This window comes from Sinocyclocheilus anshuiensis, unplaced genomic scaffold (genome assembly GCF_001515605.1).
Source record: "Sinocyclocheilus anshuiensis isolate Anshui unplaced genomic scaffold, SAMN03320099.WGS_v1.1 scaffold336, whole genome shotgun sequence".
In the NCBI taxonomy this organism is placed as follows: Eukaryota; Metazoa; Chordata; class Actinopteri; order Cypriniformes; family Cyprinidae; genus Sinocyclocheilus; species Sinocyclocheilus anshuiensis.
The window spans coordinates 82,252-109,426 of NW_015555712.1; the positions used below are offsets into that span (position 1 = coordinate 82,252).

Consider the following 27,175-nt stretch of genomic DNA (forward strand, 5'->3'; position numbering starts at 1 on the left):
GATAACACTGAAGACTGGAGTAATGATGCTGAAAATTCAGCTTTGATCACAGGAATAAATTACATTTTAAAAGGCCATAGGCAGATTAACCATATGGGCAATTGGGCAAGTGCTCAGGGGCACCACGTCCAGGGGGGCACTAGGGCTGTCACGATTATGAAATTTGGCTGACGATTGATTGTCTAAAAATAGTCACGGTTATTGCGATTAATTGTCTGTTTTAGGGCTTTGGCGATTATGCCGATTATCACGATTAACATGCAAAGCACTGTCACCGTTAGTTTTACTTTTCTTTTTGTTTTCATTTTTGAAAAATTTATCTTTGCGGTTTACCTCACATGAAGGAACTCTTTTATTTATGCATTTGATTCCTCAGTGTTTGCTAAACGTTCTGTAATTTATTAGTCGGTATATAATACAGCATGTGGTGTGTGCCATGCCTCGTCTTATTCGTTTTTGTTAATAAACGTTTTGTCACAAACACCAAACGACAAACGAAACTGAAAGCATAACGAAACAGCGCTTAGAGAGTATACTCGCCGCGTCAGCAAGAGCGCGAAGGTGCGTGCAGCAAAAATTACGTGCATATTGAAGGAAACGATGGATGGTTTTCAAGCGAAAGTCACGTAAAAGACCGCTTCTTAAACCAGAGAAGGTGAACATGCTGGTATTCTTGTGGGGGAAAAAAAACATGCAAGCACTGTCACCGTTAGTTTTACTTTTCTTTTTGTTTTTATTTTTGAAAATCTTATCTTTGCTGTTTACCACACATTACGCTATTGAGGCTCTCTTTTATTTATTTATTTATTTGATTCCTCAGTGTTTGCTAAACGTTCTGTAATTTATTAGTCGGTATATAATACAGCATGTGGTGTGTGCCATGCCTCATCTTATTCGTTTTTGTTAATAAACGTTTTGTAAGCTAGTTTGTCATTGTATCTTACTGATTTATTGTTGTTGTGCTTTTTAATTAAGAATAACAAAGAATCCATCTTTTGTTTTAGTCTTAAAAAAAATTAAAGGTGTGATGTATGTAAGCAAAACAGTGACAACAAGATCGCGAATTCAAAAGTGAAACATCCGAAGCCCGCGGCTTAACACAGCAAAAGAGAAACTCCCATTCACAAAATTCAAATCACAAATAATACTACTGATGATAAAGAACGGGTTGAATGTTAACCACATTCGTTTCCATATAACTATGAACTATGATAAATGTTCATCAGCATGCATTGAATAATCCCATGTTGTAGCGCAAAAATAAATAAATAAATATATTGTGACCAAATTATGTGCTCGTGCGACCAGCTGAGAAAGTTAGTTGCAAAAGAGCCCTGTATAGGCTATACAGTGCATGAAAATCAAACTGGTGCTCTTCTGTTTCTTTTGGTGTATGACTCCCCCTTGTCTCGTATAGAACGCACAATAATTTCAGACAACCGCGGTTAGATAAAATAATCGCGATTAGACGGTTATTTAATTATCGCGACAGGCCTAGGGGGCACCACGCAAATAAATGTTATGCGGTAAAACAAGCGATGTATTCTCAAATGTCTATCTAGCCGTGGCCTATACATAGGCTACCCTTTCATCAGAACGTACTAAGTTCTCTGAAAGTTAGATTGAAAATAATATGCTTCAGCCAGGATAAAGAGTACGAAAAGTGCTCCGAGTTGCTGCATAAAACAAAAAAATTGAGCAACAACAAAAACGTTGCTGGAGACGGGCTTATTATCGAAAATGCAAACTGATTGTCTGCCAGCAGGAGGCGCTGAGAACGGCGCTGTAATCAAAGCAGCTCAGCTCATGAACGCTACTTTATCAGATAAAATAAAAATGCCATCGAAACTTTTCTGAAGACAGTCGGTTCCCTTCAGAATCCTCACAAAACTATATGTAGCTATATACAGTGCTTAACAATTTTATTAGATCGCCCGTCAAAAACTTGTTTAAAACAAAAAATTGTTATCATTGGGCAAATAACAAACTGAAACAACTAAATAGTCTTTATTCACACATAATAACCAAAAACTAATAAACCAAAAAAATATAAATAGGCTTTTTTATTTTTATTTTGAATGGCCTCCTTTGGCCTTTGCATTCTTGCTGGCATAATTTTTATGCACTTTTCCACAGTCTCTGTTGTTACTGACTTCCAAATAGTTTCTAGTTGTATTTTAATTTTGAAACGTGCAGTTCTCATGTTTATTCAACGAAGTCAAACACCACAAATAAATCATGGGAAACACTGGTAATGTATATCGAAATATCGGAAATGTGTTTAAAAATCCTATCACCATTATTGAAAAAAATTATATCGCGATACATATTGATATTGAATTATTGTCCAGCCCTATATAACAATAATAATAATTTGCACTGTTTGATGTGATATGAGCTCATTTAGATTAAATCACCATTGGTAGCGCGATTTATTGTAATGTTTTTTTCCTCAGTTGGTCAGAACAAACGTGGCAGACTTGTTACTTACTTGTTCAGATGACTGGTAATCACCAATACTTAGTTTAGGGCAGCTGTGGCACAAACCTATTGGGTGGTGGCCTAATAAATGTGTTAAGCACTGTATGTGTAATTGCAAACAAGACCATGCACTCATTGTTGCATTTCTGAAAACACCCTTTTTACACAAGAGAGTAAAACATTAGAAAATGTTTTTGTAAATTAAATATATAAAAAAAAAAATGTTATCTAAATTATCACATGAAGCACATTTCATTCATTCATTCATTTTTTAAAATCTAATTATTTTTTGTGGGGGGCACTCTAGGTGTCGTTGCCCAGGGGCACCAAAGAGTCTTAATCCGCCACTGCACAGATGGCTATATAGTTTCAAAAATGTGTGAAAACATTCAGTACTTTCAACCTACAAATCACATCATACCTTAAAGTACAATATCCACACCGGTGCGGTGACTGACTGCCACACATATCCGCGCTGGAGCCGTGCCGCCGCACAACCCATGCAAGGAAGATAATTCCGCACAGAGCTGCAATTGCAGGTTTTCAAACAGAGATGGCGACAAAGAGGCAAAACTTATGGACTGCAGCTTTAAAGGGGTCATATGATGCGATTTCAAGTTTTCCTTTTTCTTTGGAGTTTTTTTTTTTTTTAACATTAAAGCATGTCAACATATTCTGTTACACCAAATACACAAAATAATGATCTTTAAAACAGCATCATATGACCCCTTTAAGTAACCGATTCTGGATTTTCGATTCCCAACCCTAGTGTCCAATTCCTGCTCCTGGAGGACCAATGTCCAGCAGAATTTAGCTCCAACCAGCTCTAACACACTTGCCTGGAAGTCTCTAGTGAGCCTGAAGATCTTGTTCAACTGCTTCAGGTGTGTTTAAATAGGGTTGCAGCTAAATTTTACAGGATAGTGGCCCTCCAACAGGTTTAGACACTGCAGTTCTTGGTCGATTTTCCAAGAAGAGAGAGCCTGTATTTTACATGTATTTTAAATCTGTATATCTGCTTAAGGTTAGTGTAAGTACACCAGCATATAGTTGCTTCGTAGCTAAGAACTAAAAGCTACCAAACTCCAATTCTGATTTCATTAGGTCTTTAAAATGTCAATGCTTTTGTCATTTTAATACTTTAACAGCTAAAAGCTAATGTATGGCTAGCTCAGGCATAAAATCCACAGCATGTCCAGTCTTTGTTCTTATGCACTTAAGTGTGTGTATGAGAAAGAGGGAATGTAGCCTCAATACCCAGTTTGTGAATGAATTACTGCATTGCTATAGCTACTGGAAGCATGTCTGAGCTTCAAACTGAGAGGAACTGTCAGACGAACAGACCCAATTGCAGCTCACTCTAAAAATACAAAGTATTGCAACAACACAGTCTTGTGTCCTTCTTTCCTTCAGCTGTAAAACAAAAAGGTTAAAGGCACAATATGTCATTTTCACAGCTAGAGGGCGCGTATTAAAAATAAACAAATAGACAAAGGCGTAGTTTGATGGCACCGCGACTGAGTGTGGAATCATGGGAGTTGTGGTCTTCATCCACACAGCCGATGCAATCCGACGGGAGTTGCAGGACTGTAGGCTAATATTTTTGCTTATAAGTACCTTAAGATTTTAGGGGTTCATCAACAGTTCATCTAATCTCTGATGCTAATTATTAATCATATGAATCTGTTTTATTCCACAAATTAAAAAATATATATATATTTCTAGGACCAGTAATACGCACTGGATGATGATTCACAAACTTCAGTGGAAAGATGCTGTCTAAACACTTCCATACTACATTAAAATGATATTTAGTCTGCAAAAAAGAAAAATGAAGCGATTCAAGAACCTTTAACTGAACCGAATATCATGAAAATCATTCCACAACCGGTTAAATGAAAATCAACTAACAGACCTGTAGAACTACTACTGAGAAAGGTATGAAGTTAGTACAAGTAGTATACTGTGTGTCTTCTGCAGAGTGATGAATGCAGGGCCTGTGCACTGCCTGCAGCAGAAGTGAAAGGGGAAATGTCAAAGCGGAGTCAAATTTCGAAACAGACCACAAGGCTATTTTCTGCCTTTTGATTTATTTTGAAGAAAAGTCACTTCATCCATTGGGATTCAGCCAGAGTTCAGTGGTTACTTGAGCCATTACCTTTAAACTACTAGTTTGTGGGATGCCAACAACAACAACAACATTATTATTATCCAATTGAGACACCACAACATGGTAAAGCTATAGTACTTTTTTGTTAGGGTTATGATAAGGTTTTAATTTCCTGACAGCATTCAGTTCTTATTGGTACTATTTGCTGCTGCAGGTTTTCTGATTCAATAACTCAAACCCTCACAAAACTTCACTGTGCTGCTATGCAGGTGTTCACACATTTGATTGGTGTTGCTATGCTGCTTTGCTCCACGGCTAAATTCACACCTCATTGGTGCTCTTAAGATGTCCAACTGCACTTTCAGAACACTAGGGGGAAACAGGTGGGAGCCAAATGGAGCATAACAGACCACTGTAACCCAGACCATCCCATATTTATATCTATAGATACATAGCTACATAGATATAAAGACTTGAAACATTAATACATCCTGCCAAACAGAGTAGAGTTCATACAATATACTCTAAACTAACTAAACTAAATCAACAAGATGAATGAAATGAATCTGAGAATTTACTCAAAGACCAATACTGAAATCCTCAAGAATGAAATTAAAGAGCGCATCAACAAAAACAGCTGCCCCTAAAATTAGGACATGGCCATAGAGGCACATTAAACCACGTCGCCCTGTCTTCTGCATTTAGCTGCGTCACACACAGATTAATTCAGCACCTAACGGTACCGTCGCAATGGAGCCTGGGTTCATTTATCAAAGCATCGGTCTGTGTGAGTAATAGGATTTCAAAATATGGCATGTACACAGAAATTGACATGTTACAGGAGAACAAAAAGTGTGAGAGAGATTGAAAGAGAAAAATCAGGGAGATGATTTGGTGGCGTGTGCAGATCCGGAATATAAAACACTGAAGTCAGCATCCACCCCCCCACCCCTCCACCTCCTCATCAGCAGCAGTATGGGTCGACTCTGTGCTGCATTTTGCCACCTCCCCCTCCCCACCATTCGATGATCCTTCATCTCCCTCCTTTGGTCCCTGCTTTCTCTCTCTCTCTCTACCTCCTCTCACAGACATCCCTGAAGCAAGTGGGCAGCCAGCAGCAGTGGAGGCTATCCAGGGGTGCAAATGCTCTGCATGACCATGCCTGGACGAACAGAAAGGCAGGGAAACGGCTAAACCAAAGTAACTCTCGGCTGCCAATGAGACGAAAGGGAGGGGGTGGGTAGAAGAGGGGGAGCAAGAGCAAAAGCGGACAGGACCATGAGACAGTGAAGACAAAACGTGGACCCTGCTGTCATACAAGACTGGGAAAACATATAAGACACCAAGCAACCAAAATCACCTTCTGCTGCTCTAGATAAAAGGGGGAACAGGAAAGAGAGGTCAGAACGGACAACGACATGTTCACAAAGTAATGGAAGGGATCAGGTAAGCAATATATGACATTCAGACAAGAATTAGGAGCGTTTAACTCTCACAGTAAGGCTAACCAAATATGCTCAACCATAAAATGCAGAGATGTTAGGTCAGAGTGAGTCTGCAGTAGAGCATTTTTATTTTAAAAACAGGGACACCTCCATCAGAGCACAAGATACTTTCCCCCACAGAAATTTCTGGCATGTACACACTTTTTTTTTCTAATGGTAACATTAGGTTTTTAGACTACTGGCAAACATTGAACTTGAGATGGACTTACTAATGGATTTACTGAAGTAATGATTAAGGCTTTAATGTCATGTTCAATATTTCCTGCACACTAACGTAGCAACCCAGAACACATGTAACTTCCCAGAACCGAGCATGGCATGATGTGCACACGCACAGAGGTACTGTGCAACGTTGTCCCCAACTGCTCTACAAATGAGGGGGTGGGGATTCAGGATGTAGCCACTGCTACCAAGGCTAAATGCTAGCATCTCAGTGCTGCAGCATGGCAGGGTAGCTCCTGGCAGAGGCTCAAGCTATTAGCACAGACCCACTGAGTGGCTCTGTATGGGTGGTAACAGTGAGACCTGTTGTTAAAAGTGCAAGGGACAGATAAAGTTCAATAAATGAAAATGTCCTTATGGCATGATGTCCGTTGATGTGTTATTCCAGGTGAATAAGGACACATTAAGGCATGAGTCTTTGAAAAGTGCTGCTTAATTCCCAAACAATAAGGTGTAATGGGCATGTCATCCAAAAGTAGGGGTGGTCTTTCTCCTAAAGAGTTCAAATGGTTGATACATCACCCGAGAACCTTTATAGGACCTAGATATAAAGTGTTGAGGATACTGAGGTTCTCATTCTTAAAAACTGAAGTTGATTTGGTCTGTAAAGAACAAATGAGAATATAGTTGACAGAAACATTAGAACAATACTTAGTAGGCATACACTGCAAAATGGTAAATGATAGTCAGGTTTAAGATCTGTAAAAATTTCCTGGAAGATGAACCAACTTGTTTTTTAGTCATTAGTAGAAGGGCTGAGTCTCAACTCCTACTGGGAGACCAACCCATCCACTAATCTCCAGCTTTGGTGTATTTTGTTAGCTTGGATGACAATTAATTTACCTTGAATAAAAGCAAAACCTAGAGAGCAAGTTTGTAACAAGTTTTCCTTTTTACAGGACAGCCCACACCACACCTGCCTCCATGCCGACTAACCTGTTGCTCCTTCTTCTGTTCGGGGTGCGTGTGCTGGCCATTTGTCCGCCAATGTGCACCTGTAGCAGAGGCCATAGAGCTGTGGACTGCTCTGCACGAGGGTTGGCTATACTTCCTGACAGCCTGCAGCACAACATTCATTTCCTCAACTTGTCACATAACCGACTCCAAGATCTCGATGGACTCCTCAACCATTTTGACCACTTAAGAACTCTGGACATCTCATATAACCATCTGCACCACCTTCCTGTTGGTCTGCCAAGAGCACTTTGGGATATACGTGCCTCTGGAAACTACATCCGTCAACTGGAGAAGAACAATACGGCCTACCACTGGAACCTTCAGAATTTGGACTTGTCACACAACTTGCTGGAACGAGTGGTCTTAATTAACAACACGTTGTCCAATCTCCAATCTCTCAACCTTAGTCATAACAAATTCTGGACTGTCCCGACAAACATGCCCTACAATTTGGAGATGGTGGACCTCTCTCATAACTACTTGCTGCAGATCTTGCCTGACTCACTGGATCGCCTTCCCAAACTGTCGAGATTCTACCTGCATGCTAATCGTTTTACCTCGTTGAGCAATGGTGTCTTCAGTCGACTGGATGGACTGCAGCTCCTCACACTTGGAGACAACCCTTGGGCTTGTGAGGATGAGGAGAATATAAACCATCTGCTGACCTGGATGCAACAGACCCCTGCAAAGATCTTGGGCTGTCCCTGCTACACAAGGCCTACATGTGGAGAAGCCCACCTGGCCACTAGGAGAACCTGGCACTCAGCCGCATTCACAGAGCCGCCACTGGGTGGCGATGCTCATCATCCTGGCCACCGAGCACCAATGCAGGTAGTTACATCTGGGTACCTGTCCAAGTCAGCCCAGTTGAATGTGGGTCAATATCCAAGCACTGTCAATACCTCTGGGCCAGGCGAGCAGGTACTGATTGTGGTTGGGGGATTTCTCACATCAACTCCAGATAGCCTGTCCACACAGTCAAGCACAACAATCCGAACACGTAGCACCAAGAAGGTCCTTCCAGGCAGTGCTCACAGCACAAGCCATCAAATCCACATATGCAGCTTTGAAACCACCATTTTGAGCCTTTTATGTACAGCTGTCATCCTCTGTGCTTGCTGATTCTGCATAATCTCTTGAACTAGACCTGCTTCCTTGAGTCTGGAAAACAAAAAAATCCACAAAGAATGCAAAACGAGAGACTTACCTCTTAGGTTTCCATTTTCACATTGTTCTGGCTACCTTCTTGAGCATTTTTCAACATATGCAATCTCTGCCTGCTTCCAATAAACTTACTGCCTTCTACATAATGTGACCGAGTACCGTATGGCTTACACATATCAACATCTAGACATGTGTACATACACTACAATTAGCAGTTTCATAATGTGGAAAATTGAATGTTCTTTCTAGTATAATGCTTGAGCATTGACAGAGATTTGTGCATTTCATTGTTTATTTTAAGTATTAAACAAAACACAAAGTGTAAAGCTGATGTATTCTATGAGTACAGACTCCCTTTAACTATTGAAATAAGATTTATTACAACTACATAAAGTCACTAGGCCCTGCAGAGAGACTGGAAAATGCCAAATGCTTAAACACAGCAAAGCAGAGCTGATAGTCCACATCAAGAGAGGTTTAAACTAAATGGAACTTCTGGTTTCCCCGGATATCCGCAAATCCCATTGTGCCTCTCTGTGCTATATGAAAACCATCAAGCTCGGCCAGCCATTTTACATTCTTGCACAGGATAGTAAATAGATCAAATGAATGCCAATGCTCCATAAAGAGGGGTTTCCTTCTGCTTACAAAAAAAAAAGCACAAAGCTGGTGCGGAGCAGAAAACAGTTGGCACCAGCACTCTTTGAAAATACAGCAGAGCTTGCTTTAAAAAGTCAATAATTTCCTTGATGTATTTGGTGACACCAGTTTAAATGTTTTCTCAGCAGTTTGTTGAAATATGTGCCTGTAAAAAGAAGAGGGGATTACCCAGCTGAGTATTGTTTTTTCCTCACCTACCTTTACATTAGGGCTGCACGATAAATCGCATGCGATATTTAATGCGCATCTTGTCAGAAAGCCGGTTCTGTAATCAGCGGTAAATCTCCATCACCTGCGTGCTTTCACATTGAGCAGCATTAACTACACAGAGCCGTTGTTCACTGACGAGCTGCGCAAAAAATCGCGCGAATATGAACGTGGTTTTGCGCAGGTGATGGAGATTTATGGAGATTTACCGCTGATTACAGAACGGCTTTCTGACAAGATGCGCATTAAATATCGCATGCGATTTATCGTGCAGCCCTATTTTACATCTTATGGGCTTTTACTTGCCATCTCCTCTGGCTTGCTCGCTAGGGGCATTATAAAGCACCATTCTTTGTTAAGCTGCTTTTGAACAATGTGTCTACAAATATCTGTCATATTATGATCACTGACTACTTAGCAGACTTCATAAACTGATGTCTTCATGATATTAACCAAATAAGTAAGCAGTAACAATAATGAGAGAGAAGTAAAAACTAGCCCACTGCTTTGTATTTTAACAGAATTAATAAACAACTAAAGAACAACAGAACACTATTTATTGGTTTTCAAAAACTCTGAGTATGATAATTTACCTGATATGCAAGCTTGTCCTCATCATTATTCACATAAATAGCCCAGATTAGTGACCAACATATAACCACATGATACCTCTTACAACTGCTGTAAAGCTTTATACCTGCTCAAAGTCTCATGGCAGATGTAATAATAAACTATAAAAAGTTTCCCTGAATAAATAGAAATTATACTGATGAATCAACAAACTGATGTAAAAGACTACATTTCCATCAAGTCATGTTATTTAAATATATAGGCTACAATTTATGTTCCCTAATATCCTACTACAAAGGTCTAACAGATGTCAAGTGTGACATCAGTGCCTGTATGTTGCATCAATTAAAGGGATAGTTCGCCCTCAACGAAAATTGTCACCATTTACCCCTCCCTGTTCCAAACTTGCATGACTATGCTGAACACAAAGTAAGATATTTTGATCAAATGTTTTAGTGTTTTTATATACAATGAAACACAATGAGGTCCAATGTTGTTTGGGCACCAATGTTCTTCCAAATATCTTTTTGTGTTCAACAGATTTGGAATAACAGTAACGTTAGTAAACAACAACAGAATTTTCCTTTCTGGGTGAACTATCCTTTTAAGAGGTAGAAACAAAAAATAAATGCATTTCCTCAAAAAAAAAAAAAAAAAAAAACACCTCCGTGGCTCCACCTCTTGCAAGGGTGTTGGTTTTAATGTGTAATACTCAAATAAAAGACAGCACACTACTCTGGCATTCACACTGACATCCTCCTAGAGAATCGAACGGACGGAGAGAGCAATCATAGAAAAGGGTAAATATGACTATTTTATACTTTTATATAAAAGTATAGAATTAAAAAATTATTAGTGCTGTCAATCGATTAATGCACTTTTTTCTTAAATTAATCATGATTAATCCCACCTAACAAAGTTTTTAAATATACTTATATTTACTTATAATATACTTATAACTTTACATTCAATCTTCAAATTAATGTACAAACAACTAAGACAGTATATTTTTAATGGCATCTTTTTTATGACTGAAGGCCAGTATCACTGATACCAATACTACTGATGTCTCTATAAAACTGTTTTCCCCCTAATATTTAAGCATTGATTATAGCCATTCAACATTATTGTATAATTGAGAGATATCAATTTTAACATTTATTAGACTTTAAAAAATAACTTCTAATTTAAGTGAACTCAAAACAATCTTCACATAAACTCATTATAATTAATGTCATATTTACCTGTGCCCTTCAGCAGAAATACACAGAAAGTAAAATTGAAGTTATCAAACACTAAATTCAAAAATGAAATGTAGATGAATCCTTAAAGCTATAAAAGTTATTGATTTCCTCCTTTTTCTTTTCTATGATTAATAGACATCACAGTAGCTAGTTATTAGGTTGTTTTGGCTTCTATTTCTTTAAGAGCTGCTGCTGCTGCTGAATGTGACGCGGATCTGACACGCATAGTATTTTCTCTCAAATCTCTCTACCTTTTCTGACTCACTTCAGGTCTTAAAGTCTCTACCAATAAACTGACGAGTTCAATCGAGGGAGTTAGATGAGGGAGACAGTGATGGGCTACTCCAGGACAGTTTTGAAAACCATTTCAGAGGCATGTTCTTAAATGCAACTCATATATAATATATTACATGCATGCACAGATTTAAGGCAGCTTTAATCACCGTTTTGGTAACTTAATTAGTGGTCGACCGATATATCGGCCGATATTTGGCAATTTTCATCGGCATCGGCATTGGCCGATAAGTTTTTCTGTTTGGCCGATGCGTTCATGGTGGGACTTTTATTTTGACGGCGCACCAGACTTTTATTTTGACAGCGCTGACAGCGGCAGCGCCTGAACACACAGTGCTCACATTCTCCCTCTTGTTCGCTGTCGTCGTTAACTGTTCTGGCCATGGACAGAAGTCTGTCTATTTTTTTTATCAATTTTCAAATGATTTCAAATTTCTTAAATATTAAATAACATTATATTGGCTTTATATCGGCCACCCTGCTTTCCAAGATATCGGCATCGGCTGTCAAAAAACCAATATCGGTCGACCACTAAACTTCATGACTTATCTGACCACGACATTGCATGCACGTAGTTTTATTCAGCTTTGATATGAAAAGATACAGGGTACAGCGTGCGCTGATGCCTTTGTGTGTGCAATTGAAGAGCACGCATTACAAACACAGTGCCGTTTCCGCACTTGTTTGACTCACGCCTGGCGCTGAAGTGAAGTTGGAGCGTGTCTGAAACTTCTCCCGTTTGATGTGGCCCTAAAGACGTTCCTCGACTGAATAAATGCACTTCTTGCCAAGAAAAAAATAAGAGACCTAAGCAGCAGTTGTGAGGGGGGTGGCCAACCCTAGCTCTGCCCCTGCGTTAATTGCATTAAATATTTTTTATGTGTTAAACTGAAAAAATTAATCGCATGCGTTAACGCACTAATTTTGACAGCACTAAAAATTATACAGTTTTTATGTAACTTGAATACAAGTTAATATTGTCATGCTGATAGTTTCAAAATGTAGAATAATATTGGTTTATTTGGGATGTGTCATATGACTTAAAAAAAACATTTACAAATTAAAAGGAAGTGGACCATTATAATTTTATATTTATTGTTTGCTGAACAGTGAAAGGCGAGTATGGCTTCCAAAACTCAAATCCTACTATTACTAGTAGCTGTAATAATTACAAATATCAGCACATCAGTCACCACGAGCACACCAAGCACCACTAGCCTGCCAGGCAACACAAGCACGTCAGGCACCACTGGCGCACCAAACATCACGGGCACACCAAGCATCACGGGCACACCAAGCAACACGAGCACACCAGGCAACACGGGCACACCAGGCAACACGGGCACACCAGGCACCACGGGCACACCAAGCAACACGGGCACACCAAGCACCACCGGCAACTCAAGCAGGCACACCAGGCAACACGGGCACACCAGGCAACACGGGCACACCAGGCAACACGGGCACACCAGGCAACACGGGCACACCAGGCAACACGGGCACACCAGGCAACACGGGCACACCAGGCAACACGGGCACACCAGGCAACGCGGGCACACCAGGCAACGCGGGCACACCAAGCAACGCGAGCACACCAGGCAACGCGAGCACACCAGGCAACACGAGCACACCAAGCAACACGGGCACACCAAGCAACACGGGCACACCAGGCAACACGGGCACACCAGGCACCACAGATATGTCAAGCATCACCACCACATCAACCACCACCGGCAAATCGAGCACCAGCACAACCACCACCACCGGAAAATCAAGCACCACCACAAAAACCACTGCTTCTGTTGCAGCATCTCTTTTACCAATGGGACTGCCTGGACTTCTGTTCTACACTACTATGGTTCTCAAAATCTTTCAGCTGATCTGATTATCATCTCATTTAGTTTGTAACTAAAACCTACAGGGACAGGGCCCTTCACAAGTTGCTAGCACTTTAATGTCAGACTGTCAGATTAATGATAATGTTCTGATAAATACCTGATTGCTTTACAAATCTAGAAAATATGAACTTCAAATGAAGAATAAAGATGAAAAACCTTTGTTGACTTTGCCAACATTGCTAAACCACATTACACATGCATGAGAGTTAAGGATGAGTGTTTGCACATATTTATCAAAAAGTGTATGTATTTGTCATTTATGTTAAATATGACGTACTACTAGGCATGGGCCGGTATGAGATTTTGACGGTGTGATAACCTTAAGCAAAAATATTACGGTTTCACGGTATCACGGTATTGTTGTTACAGCTCTAAAATGTGTTATTTTTAAATGACTGGGTAAAAATAAAATAAAAATTCCGCTGAACACAATATATTTTGTTTTTGAGCAACACAGAATATATTAGGAACAGTAGAATTTGTTTATTTTTTCTTTGATTTGTTTCCTAAAAAGAAGAAAAGTAAAGACTGACATCTTTATTTAACCTAAATCTGTAATTACAGTTATTTAATTTTAGTTATACAATTCATATACATATCATTTATGTCATTTCATATCATTTAGTTATATAATTTTATATACATAATATGATTATTATAACTATACAGAGACAAGATTAAAAGAAAATACCACGTAAACTTTTCTGAAGACAGTCAGTTCCCCTCAGAAACACATTCATATAAATCAATCTTCATATTTTCACATAAATTACATTTTGGAAAACGATTGCATTGTAACGCAGTTTGTGTAAATCCAGAACAGAGACGAGTTGCTTGCAATAAGACAAAAAACGGCCGGTTGCCGATCTCGTGAGTTCCAGGGGCAGCTCCTTAATTTCGGCCGTCCTACACACATGTGACTGACCGCTCGCTCGCACCAACAGGAGGAGGAGGGGTCGTGTTACTCTCTACACTGCACTCAACCTGAGGGATTCCTACACTTTCAGTCTTTGAGGAGACATGAAAAACCGTGCATACCGCAGGAACGGTATAACGTAAAATATTAGCGGTTTTGAAACCGTGACATTTTCCAAATCGCGTATACCTTGAAACCGGTAATTGGCCCATGCCTACGTACTACTGTACAAACCTGCACATCAATAAAACAATATTCTGCAGTTATTCTGTGCATTTATGCAAATATTCCTAAAAACTGCCCTGAGTTATACCGATATATCATGATTCAAAACTAAAGCTCCTACCTGCGAGCAATGTAATAAAAGACAGGATTGCCATTCTTTGACGTGCCAGCTTGGTAAAAGATGTTGAGCGTCTTTAAAGCTTTAAACTCCTCCTTCTCATGGACTTGATGCCTTAAAAAAAAAAGCAGAATATAAATTAGGTCTGCTGATTTAATAAAAAAAAAAATATATATATATTTTACTATTACTATTTCTTAGTTAAATCTGAAGAGAATATAAAAAAGCAAGAACAGTGACCTTGTCATAAATTCCTCAAACTTTGAGCTGGAGAGGTTGAGGCTGGACCAGTGTGTGTCAGCTACTGGCTTATGTTCAGGGGGGCCCAGGTAGGCCAGGAGGGTGGCCATCTTGTCAAATGGTCTGCGGCCCACTGCCTTGTGGTCCCTATGGTACAAGTTTAATTAAAATATTTGTTAAAATCATGTCTATATATTCTGAAAACACTAGTAGAGACCATTGGTGTCAATAGTCAATTTAGTCTCACAATGCTTTTGAAACACTACCCTGACCTCCTTTGCTACATTTACCTGTTGCTGGACAAGTACTGGCCAATTCTTTCTTGGTTGTTCCATAACAGACGATGCAGGGCGAGCACATTGCAGTCACTGATGAAAGATAGACTGTGATTCACAGTGTCACTTGGTGGAGAATCAGATGCAATATCAAAGAAGAACCTGCCAAAATAAAAATAAGGCATTTTGAAGCCCATGGAGGAGCTGATGGGTTTAAAACATTGTGTTTCAAGACCCAATAAAATCACAACTGTCTTGTGTCAACTGTCTTGGGTTGTAGTCCATATCTTCAAGTTTTAAGGACACAAATATACTTGCATATCCCTAAAACATGGGCGAAGTTACACATATACTCATTTAAAACTTCAGGGTTAAATAATACTGTAAATAAAATATTTAGCACACATTTTATTCAATCAAGTGCTCTCTGAAAATTCACTTACAACACGCCTCTAACTGGCAACTGAAAGTAGCATTATAATGTTTCAATAATGTGACACAATTTGAAGCAAGTGTCAAGTATATCGTTCAAAAGGCCTTTTTCTTGCCTTCAGCTGATCCATCAAAAATCTCCACTTGAGAAACAAAAGATCTAATATGTGAGAATCAAACAAATACAAACATACCTTCTGGCTGCATCAAAGTTGCTTTTGACAAAATCATTAAAGGGCCGCATATGCTCTTCTTTTGTGAACAGTACATGATTAGCAATGCTCTGGAGTATCTGAAAAGAGAAGAAACATTGTAGAAATTCAAATTTTGCTATATATAATTTTGCAGTGGGGCCCAGTGTTGTGGTATAAATAAACATTTAATCTTGCCAGTTAGACAAAACACTTCACCACAGATGATGGAAATGAAAGCTATGTATAATATGTATGAACATGACATTACACACCTTAGACATGAGTTTGAGGCCACGCTCGATGCGAGGTGGAGGTTTCTTGTCTAGGATGCCTGCCTCATACGGTGATACAATAGCTGGGTTAATAAAGCGCAAGAACATGGCACTTCCTACTGCACCGATACTGTTCTGTGGAAACCGCTGGCTGACCACCTGCATAAACGGATGAGGGAAATGAGAGGAAAGACAGTTAAGTGCTAGAAGAATGCATTATAGATAAACCATCTAATTACTGCCAGTATATTATTGCCATCATGATGATTTTAATTTGAAAACAACAAAACACAGAATACTAATATACATTTTTATAGGTTTAACATCCAGGAATATTATGAAGAAAGAAAATATATGAAAGTGTGACAGAAAAGAAAGTTAAAGGGGTCATATGATGTGATTTCAATTTTTCCTTTCTCTTTGGAGTGTTACCGCCGGCCTCCACTCACTCAAGCCCGCCGCGTGTGACGCTGTGTGTTTCGTTGTGAAAGCAAAACTACTTTGTTTGGCGTATAAGTCATTATAATCAGTAATTATGTCCCCACTGGATGCAACAAATGCCTCGTTTATAAGGGTTTTTCATGTTTTTGTCTCGTCGCTCCGGCCGAACAGGGCATCACAATAAGGTAGGGGCATAACATTTCCGTCACACGCTTGAGGTATTCGGCCAATCACAACGCACTGGATAGCTGGCCAATCAGAGCACATCTCGCTTTTCAGACCGATGAGCTTTGTAAAAATCGATGCGTTTCAGAAAGGCGGGGCATAGAGGAGAAACAATAATGTACAGTATGTGGAAAATAATGTTTTTTTAACCTTAAACTGCATAAACACATTTCATTACACCAAATACACAAAATAATGTTCTTTTTAGCATCATCATATGACCCCTTTTACTGATAAATGTGTTTTGTATGGAAGCCCGTTTCTGCCACGGAATAAAAATAAAAAAGGTTATTGCGACTTTTTATCTCACCATTCTGACTTTTTTTTCACAGAATTGCGAGATATAAACTCACAATTCTGACTTTTTCTCAGAATTGCGTGATATAAACACAATTGCGAGATAAAAACTCGCAATTCGGACTTTTTTTCTCACAATTCTGACTTTTTTTCTCGGAATTGCAGAATTCTGACTTTATAACACGCAAATGCAATTTATAAACTCGCAATTCTGAGAAAAAAAGTCAATTGTGAGTTTATATCTCGCAGTTCTCACTTTATTTCTCAAAATTGTGACTTAATGTCTCGCAATTGCGAGTTTATATCACGCAATTCTGACTTTATTTCTCAGAATAGCGAGTTTATATCTCACAATTATGACTTAACTCTGAAATTGCGAGTTTGTATCACGCAATTATGAGAAAAAAGTCAGAATTGTGAGATAAAAAGTCGCAATTACCTTTTTTATTTTTTATTCAGTGGCGGAAACGGGCTTCCATAGTTTTGTGTCAGGTAAAACAGGCTCAATTAGAAAGAAAACAGGGCTATGATACATTAAAAACTATGCAGTGTTTGCACAGAACAAACTAATGATGACGGCAGACTTGTATGATAGCAAAGATGCAAATTAATGCTGCCTAACGATTATCAACCATTAAAATACAACAAATATACATACCACACTTAAGCACAAAACAGTCTGTTACTAGCCACAATAAATATTTGCAGAACAATGTGTGGCAGTGCATATACACCCTAAAAATATTATTCATGGAAATTTGGGGTTACAATTTCCCCACACCTATAATAACTGATAATTTGTGTCCTAAATTCTTTGTAGGGGACTAAACTGTTTCCGTCTCAAGTGGCTAAGTCAATCTAATTGGACTGAGACTTAAAATAGGCTATGAGAAGTCTCAGCTTATGAAAACATTTTTTAAGCCTACCGCTGATGAGAGCCAAAGATCCACTTTTGCATAAACTTGCATTAAAATAAAAAAAATATTAATCTTGGTAATTAACTAATTCTTTGTGTATCATCTGTTTACATGCACCAATTTTACATGTAACAATTTCAAAATCTCATGTAAACACATTTACTTTTGTTTTTATATATTTTGATAGTTGCCAGTGTTTTAATATGTAAACACATATTAATCAATCAAAAAGATGATAAAAATGCACCATGCTTATAACATTATGATCATGTTGCAATGGTCCTAGCAAATGGCAAGAGAAATGAAATGAGAAAAGAAAAACAAAAGACAGAAAATTAAGAGTGGGAATAATCAGACATTTTACACCATTACATACATTATCAAGCATGCATATGCACCAATGGTTTCTGAAACTGAAAAAATGCACAACCATTGTTTTGAAGACGACCCAAAGAGCACATGACAAGCCAGAGAAGTGCCAACATGTTCATTTTCCATCATATTTACAGCATGCAAATCACTTCATTAAAAGTTTTCCAAGAAAGACAAGACTCTTCAAGGAGCCAAAATACAGATTCATAACATTTTCTAATTTAAACTTAGAAGTGTTTATACATTCTCAGAAGGTAGACCAAGTCAGTACCAGGCTCAATGTCTGCACATTTGAGGATACACTGTCTTCATGTTATAACAGACCTTAAACCCACGCAAAGAAACAGAAAAGCTGAACTGATCAAAACTGCTCGCTACCACTGACTCAGTACACAAGATGAAATTCAAAGAAAAAGAAGGGTGATCCAAAGCAGTACAATTATTTTGTTTGTTTAGATACTCATTTCCCAAAATGTTGTGTTTAAAATGGAGGCGTCTTCATAAGAAAACTGTACATATTGCAAACATCAGTTTACACAGGTGTTTCTGAACATGTTCTGGCGAAAACCAAAATCCAAAAACATGAAAAAAAATTAAATGAACAAATTCATAATTTAAAAAAAAATCAATAAAACAAACCAAAAAACAGGTTGCACTTATGGTGTGAGTAAACCCAAACTAATAATAAATGGTAACTAAAGGAAAAATAAAATGCTAAAACACTTACAGATTTTTTGTTTTCCTTTTTTTCTTTAACAGTGGCTTTATTCAGAAGGGAGTGGCAAGTAGCCTACAGGGCAGAGATGAGCACAGAGAGGTCACAGCAGCTACACAACTGCACTCAGCACAGCCACAGTGCATACAAACAATGAAGTAGGAGACAACACAACCACTGCCTTTCTAAGAGCTGATCTACGAACAATTTCATTCATGTTCATTTCAGTGATTAAGAAACACCGGCTGAAGCTCTCCAAGCAGAAAGTAAAGCAAAAGCAGTAAAGATGCTACAGTGGAGGAGAGAGACAGCTCTAGGCCCAAGCAAACAAAGTGTGAATAATATGTTAAGAGTGTAAAGATAAGTTAACGCTAGCTGCAGGAAATTAAAGACCAGAATATGTGTGTCGCATGTATGAGAACACAAGTGGGCCATGCAGAAGAGAGCAGGACTTGTGTAGCAGGACTGATGGTTGCAACTGATTTGATAGGATGAGTTATCAATTTTTTTCAGTCTGTTTCCCCAGAAATGAAAGACTTTGTCTTAAATGTATGTATCTACTAAATGGAAACTTTTAAAGTCGGCATGAAATCAAAAATGACAATTCTTAGTTTTGGATGGAATACTGTAGTGTTTATTATAAATAATTTATCCGTGCACTTTATTATTTTTTTTAAATTCATGTGCCCTCTTAATTTTTAATCAAAACCGTTAACCTCCCCTCCTCCTCAAAACGACTCCTCTACTCTTCCGGTCACGAGCTATGGCGCAAGGGCGGAGCTATCTGGAACTGCCAGCAGCTGCAGTGACATCAGTGACGTTTGGGGGGAAAAGCTGAAGCTGATGCTTCACTTTATAGCACTGACACCAGTCATGAGGGAGTACGTTACCCTTAAATATTGAAAAGATATTAGGATCTTACGACAACATTACTCTTTCTTAGAACATCGCAAACTATTATTATTATTTTTTCATGAATATGACTTAACCTGATGGAGGACGCGCTCAGTCATTCAGGCAGTCTCTCTCTCACGCTGTTTAGGCATGTTTTGTGCCATCATCCTCGATAAAAAAAAACATTTATTCATGCTAGGGTGTCGGCGGTGAATCCAGTGGAGAGAAATCCCCCATCACTAACTGCAAACTGGCATTCAGATCTCCCTCCATTTTGTTGGCAACGCCCCAGCTTCCAACAATCCAATCAATTCCCGAAGGATGAAATCAAGTCCCACCCTCTCATTTCAGATGCCATTTCACTTGGATATACGTCACAGCAGAGAAGAAAAGACAATCGTAACTTCCGTTTCATGCCGACTTTAAGAGTCCAATAGCATAGCAATGACCTCAAAGCTAACTATGTGCCACAAAACTATCATTTAAATTTTTATGGGACTTAACAAGCCAACCATCACAACCCGATCATCGTGATTACAAACAAGACAAGAAAGGCCATGAAAGGAAACGACAAGCAAGAAAACAAAACTACATGTAAATAAGAAAGAGGAAAAGAAAAGGTGTTTTTTCATTCGAAGAATTATTTTCGATGCTTAAAAAAACAACTTTATGCATCACCGTCCATAAGATGGTGCCCTTGACAGAGTGCAGTCACATCAGAGATGTGAGAAAAACAGTTGGTACCTTCAAATGAAAACTTTGTACTTTTGTTTCAGTAAAAAGACAACTCCATAAACACCCCCTTCTATTTCTTTCTATGAAAAATAACAAATGGTTTTTGTACGCACAAATGGAAGTGATTTCAACTGCGATTTCAACCCCGTATGTGCTATAAATATGGATTATTGGATATTATGATTCATACCTGCTTGTGACATATAACAATACAGCTTCAAGCACTATCAAAATGTTTCCTTACCAAACTGAATCTGTAATGTCTGTTGTTGCATGTAAAGCAGCAAATGATTTAGCAGATCTTCTTTGCCATTTGTAATCATTTTCCGATACATTAAACTTTAACGGGGATACCGGAAGTATGAAGGATTGTATCAGCCTGATATGAAAATCATCTTATCATCACTCCTTATTTAAATCCCTTAAAAAATGATTTAATTCTAGTCAGTATTAAGAACAAGTTGTAGTATGATTTAACTGAAAATGTTTGCACTTTGAATGCCACAATCCCATTTTGCCATTCAAACACAAGAAATTCTATGACAACAGTAGCATTTCAAATATTCTTACATATCCCTTTTTCGAACATTATAATAACAACATAATAATAACAACATAAAAATAACACATAATAACCCTATTGGAAACCAGTTATGGGATGTAGATTACCGTTTAAACATGTGGGGTCAGTAAGAACTTTGTTTCTATTTAACAGGGATGCATAAAATTGATCAAAAGCAATAAAGACTTTCACACTGTTATAAAAGATTTCTATTTCAAATAAACGCTGTTCAATCCTGAAAAAAATGTTTGATGGTTTCTACAAAAATATTAAGCAGGACAACACAGATATTAAGAGCACCAAATCAACATGCTTAAATGATTTCTGAAGGATCATGTGACAGTGAAAACTGGAGTATTTCTGAAAATTCAGCTTTGCCATCACAGGAACAAATTACATTTTTAAATATATTAAAATATTAAACTGTAAAAAAAAATATTTCACAATATTATTGTTTTTACTGTATTTTTGGTCAAAGAGGCTTCTTTCATCAAAACATCCCAAAAAAAAATGATGCCAACCCCAGACTTTTGAATGTATCTCAAGTGTGCATCCGAAGGAAATGGGGGCATTTAAACCGTCTGATATATTCGTACACAGACAGACAGAGGTGAGCAGCGGCATGAGACAGGATAAGAGCAGGTTCTCTTGTTAGAAGTGACTGGAAGACTGATCAGTGGATATTCAAGCAAGACAGCCACAATGCAGTCATTCAGAGGATGCAGTAACAGTGGTTAAAAAAAACAAAAACAGACTAGCATTAGGCAGTGAGCGTACCTGATACAGACAGTGGCACACACTGCGCAGCTGTGGAGGGAACTCGTTTGAAGAGTTGATAATTGCCAGGAAGAAGCGGTCTGTGATCTGCAGCAGGTTCTTCTGGTTCTCCTCCAGGTTCTCCACTGGTTCGAGCCTAAACAGGAGATGAGAAGTTAAACGTTTCAGCAGAATGACAATGATAAAAAACCATCTGTACTTTGAGGAGTGTTTAAATGTACATCATGAAGAACTCCTTTAAAGGTGACCTATTATATCAATATAAGTCTCAGGTGTCCCCAGAATGTGTCTGTGAAGTTTCAGCTCAAAATATCCCACAGATCATTTATTAAATCATTTTAAAAATGCCTAATTTGAGTGGAAGCAGAAACACGCTGTTTTCATGCACGTACCTCAGATATTCTGCCAAAAAACATCTGTTTGGTTTTGATTCTGTCTATCGCACTGAAATCATGCGTTTTAAACCATATTAGTTTAAACTTCTCATATATGGTTTTTTGAGCGCACACATCTGAAGTACGCACACAGAAAGCGACTGCCACATGGCATGTGAGTACTAAACTCAGTTCTCTTTCATCTATTATTGCGCTTAAACGGTCAAATACAAACAAGTTTACAAAAACAGTCGGGTATGTCTGTGAAGTTAAACAGTTGGGAAAGAAATTGCATGTTTATATTAGATCTGTGTTGCAGCAGTGTAATATAAAGTAAATAAATCAATAAATCCACTGCTCTCTTGTCTCCTCTGAGGCTGGGACTCTAAATAGTGTTCTGTGCTGTTCTGAAGTAAAAGCTAGACCTGACTAAACATCATTAACAATACGAGTTTTACAGCTAGGTAAACATGCCTGGTAGGGTCTACTTCAAAACTGATTTGCTGCCACTCCGGTGTGGTAATAATTCCTCTCAACAGTGGCTCCAGAAGCTTCTGCAGATATGCAGCACCATAGACCTGCAAACACAGAAAAGCCCGATTTTAAGTGCACATACACTACTGTTCAAAAGTTTGGGGCTAGCTTCGCCATCACTGAATGAAATTAAATGTGCTATCACTGACACCATTTCACGTTACCTTAAAGCAAAAGGTCATAATCTTGCTGGCAAGGCTGTTTCCTCTGAAGAGGGTCTGCATAGAGTCGGCCAGCTCCACCTCTTTAGAGAACATGTTCCATAGCAGCTGATATAGCAGATGGCGAGAGTCGAACAGTGTCACCAACACCCTGGCCAGTTCATCCTGAAAACCATCAGAACATTGAGCACAACAGCTCTCTAATGGCCAACAATACACACCCAATGCATTACTCGCTGTACAAAACAGAGTTAAATAGATAGCGCATTTTAAAGAATGCTGGGAACCAAACAACATTACTCATGGTCCAGTCATACAGTTTTGGAACAAAATGAGGTTGATTAAATGACAAAATCTTAATTTTGGGGTAAACTATAACTTTAAGGCCCGTTCATAATGACATATGAAGAAACTGTAACATGAAATAACTATTTTCTGCATCAAAAACAATTCACATGAAATTTTTATTATTGTGTTACAAATATTTTAATATTTTTGTATTAATTGTTTAGTACCTAAATCTAGCTTCTGTGTAAGAAGAAAAAAAAGATTATGAATATGAAAGTTTGCTTTAAAACCTTTTCATACATGTTTTTTTAAATAGATGTTGGCTCTATTTAATTCTTATTTTTTCGAAACTGTAAAGGTTAAACAAAGTTGTTCATATCTCTCACCCATTGAGAGCAGGGGACCACATTGGCCAGTGCCATGGCTATGGGCAGCTCGCCCTGGTCTCCCATCATGGTGACCAGCTCAACAAGTCTCTCAAAGCGGTCTGCAAGCACAGTCTCTGCGAGCGTGTCAAACTCTGTCCCTTGCTGAAGGATCTTAGTGAGCACCTCCATGAACGTAGCTCGTGTCTGCAGGTCCTTATGGTACCCCAGACCTGTTCAAAAACATCAACAGTCAAAACAACTTAAGTACAATAAGAATCCATGATAATGTCAGCATTTCTCACCAATGGAGTGCATGAGGCCGCTGTCGACGTTAGCATTGAGCAGGTTAGACATGGCCAGCACAGTACAGTGTCGGAGAGATGCCAGTCGTCTAGACATCCCACGTTTCCGCCCTGCCACCTGCTGGCCATCTTCCTCGACCTCGCTGCAGTCATTCAACAGGTTCATGAACAGCGTAAAGTATCTAAAGGAGAGAGAGAAGAGATTATGGACTGAAAATGGACCTTAAAAGACAAAACAAAAGAGTTGGATGAATGCTCCTACTTCAGGAAGAGCTGAGACTTGGCCTCCATGAGCTCAACGCCATCACCCTCCTCAGGCTGCAGGGGAAGACCAGCCAACAGAGACACTACTGCCTCCATACTCGCCTGGTCCAGATCCCTGCATGACACATTCACAAAAACACAGCATGAGAAAAGAATATAAAGTGAGAGTTTTCAGGTTTGAAGCCACTACACATATTATAAACGGCAGGAAGCTACAAAGACAATACCGGGTCAGACATTTGATGTCATCATCTGCTGCTTGATTAGAGGTTCCCATCACCCAGTCTGTGAGGTACTCCACCATTTTATTTCTAGGAAAAGCAGCAAAGTCAGTCATCTCACGACCTCACAATTCACAAACTCAATCATCATAACAAATTGACAATTTTGTTTGTTCAGCGTCAGTAAGATATTTTTTTAAAGAAAAGTATACTTTTATTCAGCGAGGACCCCTTCAATTAATCAAAAATGACATTAAAGACATTTAAACAGTTGCAAAAAGGTTTCTATTTCACAAATGCTGTTCTTTTGAATATATATATATATATATATATATAAGGCAGGGCTATTCAACTAGCTTCATTTGAGGGCCGGATTATCGCACTGAAAATTTGAAGGGGGCCAAGGGGATGGGGGCCATCCCGATCTCTTTCTGGAGGGCCTATAAAATTAGAAATTAAATTGAAATGCATATTCAGCAGTAAAATGAACTAATATTACCAATACTAAGATTCATAAAAGGTTAACAGAGTGCTGTCTGTCAATCAATTAACAAAATAATGAATTAATCACACATTTTTCTGTAATTGATCATGATTAATCGCATATTTATATTGTCATCATTTCACATTGAACCTCCAAATTAATGTAGAAACAACAAAGATGGTATATTTTAAATACGTGTTAAATGGCATCTTTTTACTAAGTAGCCTATTATTAATGAAGTATTGATACCAATACTGCTACTGGTGTCTCTATTAAACTAAATTAAATTAAATTCCCTCACTTTTACCTATCAATTATAGCCATTCAACATTACAGTATAATTGAAAGTCATTATTTTTAACATTTAATAGGCTCTGAAATATATAATTTTAATTTAAGTGATTTTAAAACAACCTTCACATAAACTATCAATTGTATATGCATAAACTATATTGGTTAATTTTTATTCAAGCTACAAAAGTTCAGCAACAATCAGCAACTAGAGCAGTTCTCTTTTTCTTTTGTTCTTTGATTTACGTCAATGACAGACTTCAGCAAGTTTCACTTTAAAAGCAGCGCTGTCTCTTTAAGACTTTGTAACCCAGTTAAGACTACGTTTACGAGGTAACTCGCCAAAACCACGCATTTTGTGTGTATTTACATAATAGTGTGTATTTTTGGCAGTCTGTCTGAAGCATCTCAGCGTATGTGTACAGCTGAACACGCAGCCTTTCAAACTATACGTTACTTCATTTGATCAATTTCGTCCGGTGTTTGTGCAATTTTTTTGCCAGAAGTTATGACCGATAACACTGTCTTTATACTCGATTAAAGGGGTCATATGATGCGATTTCAAGTTTTCCTTTCTCTTTGGAGTGTTACAAGCTGATTGTGCATAGATAAGAACCCTGAAGTTGCAAAGACTAAAGTCTCAAAACCAAAGAGATATTCTTTATCAAAGTTAAGACTCTGCCACGCCCCCCTAAAACGGCTCGTTCTAACAGTGTGCGCGCGAGCGAGCGAGCGAGAGAGAGCACGCTAGAGAGAGAGAGAGAGCGCGAGAGAGAGAGAGAGAGAGAGCGCGCGCGAGAGAGAGAGAGCGAGAGAGTGAGAGAGCACGAGAGCACGAGAGCGCGAGAGCGTGAGAGAGAGAGAGCGCGAGAGAGCGCGAGAGAGCGAGAGAGAGAGAGGGGGTCACATCACAGTGGAGTCAGCTGTCTTAACCGTGGACACATACCAGCTTCATCATTGTGTCTGTCACGTGACTGTTCCCCTTTTGGGCTTGAACTGATGGTAAAACTGACATTATTTACTGTCTTTACATTTATTTTGAAAGATGAAGCTCGCGATTATGGTAAGGGGCGTTACATTTCCGACGAGTGCTTGCGGTGTTCGGCCAATCACAATACACTGGGTCAGCTGGCCAATCAGAGCAGACTGCGCTTGTCGGAAGGAGGGACTTTGTAGAAAATGAAGCGTTTGAGAGAGGCGGGGCATAGAGGACCTACAATAATGTACAGTATTTGAAAAATAATGTGTTTTTTGAACATTAAAGCATGTCAACATATTCTGTTACACCAAATACACCAAATAATGATCTTTAAAAAAAGCATCATATGACCCCTTTAAACTAGAGTTGTGGATATCTCATAACTCCCTCATAAACGCTTGTCAACGCTGCAGTCTATTGCTGTTGCGGTCTCCATAGATTGTTGTTGTTGTTGTGTCTCTTTCTTTTCTTTTTCGTATAGTCTGGGCCAGTGTTGCCACCTTGTGGACAACAATTCAAGGCATATACGCGACCTGCATGTACTTCTACCTCAGGCCGGATAAAGATTGGCGGGCCGGATTTGCCTCCGGGCCGCCAGTTGAATAGCCCTGATTAGGGCTGGGCAAAAAATCGAATGCGATTTTCATGCGAATCTTGTCAGTAAAGCCGCTTCTGGTGATTAGTAGTAAATCTCCAGCACGTGCTTTCAGATGGAGCGGCATTTACTACACAGAGCCGTAGATCACTGACAAGCTACACAAGATCCCGTTCAAAATCGTAGGCGATTCATTGCCGATTTTGAACGCGATTTTGTGTAGCTTGTCAGCAGTGTTGGAATAGTTACTCAAAGAATGTAATATATTACTCATTACTAGTTACTCATTTCAAAAGTAATATTGTTGTTACTTTACTTATTACTTTCTCGCAACAGTAATTAGTTACACTACTAGTTACATTACTTTTTCTTCACGCCCCACAGAAGTTGTAACT

The 27,175-nt window shown here is 38.7% G+C and overlaps 2 protein-coding genes across 2 annotated transcripts in view; one reads left to right on the plus strand and one right to left on the minus strand.

Moving 5' to 3' along the window:
• The window catches only part of LOC107672107 (neurofibromin-like), an 84,350-nt gene that overhangs the window by 30,051 nt on the left and 27,124 nt on the right, over nucleotides 1-27,175 (minus strand). Inside the window, exons 23-35 of the mRNA XM_016465192.1 lie at nucleotides 24,438-24,521; nucleotides 24,209-24,325; nucleotides 23,947-24,128; nucleotides 23,663-23,874; nucleotides 22,992-23,153; nucleotides 22,768-22,871; nucleotides 21,920-22,055; nucleotides 18,964-19,026; nucleotides 15,985-16,143; nucleotides 15,713-15,810; nucleotides 15,102-15,248; nucleotides 14,812-14,958; nucleotides 14,575-14,685 (exon numbers count right to left, since the gene is read on the minus strand). Of these exons, the coding sequence (XP_016320678.1) occupies nucleotides 14,575-14,685; nucleotides 14,812-14,958; nucleotides 15,102-15,248; nucleotides 15,713-15,810; nucleotides 15,985-16,143; nucleotides 18,964-19,026; nucleotides 21,920-22,055; nucleotides 22,768-22,871; nucleotides 22,992-23,153; nucleotides 23,663-23,874; nucleotides 23,947-24,128; nucleotides 24,209-24,325; nucleotides 24,438-24,521 (1,722 nt within the window). The remainder of the gene's footprint in view (nucleotides 1-14,574; nucleotides 14,686-14,811; nucleotides 14,959-15,101; nucleotides 15,249-15,712; nucleotides 15,811-15,984; nucleotides 16,144-18,963; nucleotides 19,027-21,919; nucleotides 22,056-22,767; nucleotides 22,872-22,991; nucleotides 23,154-23,662; nucleotides 23,875-23,946; nucleotides 24,129-24,208; nucleotides 24,326-24,437; nucleotides 24,522-27,175) is intronic.
• LOC107672106 (oligodendrocyte-myelin glycoprotein-like) lies at nucleotides 5,658-8,570 on the plus strand. Its single transcript, XM_016465191.1, has 2 exons — nucleotides 5,658-6,037; nucleotides 7,218-8,570. Exons 1-2 carry the CDS (start codon nucleotides 6,024-6,026, stop codon nucleotides 8,395-8,397), a joined length of 1,194 nt encoding a protein of 397 aa, XP_016320677.1. The 5' UTR covers nucleotides 5,658-6,023; the 3' UTR covers nucleotides 8,398-8,570.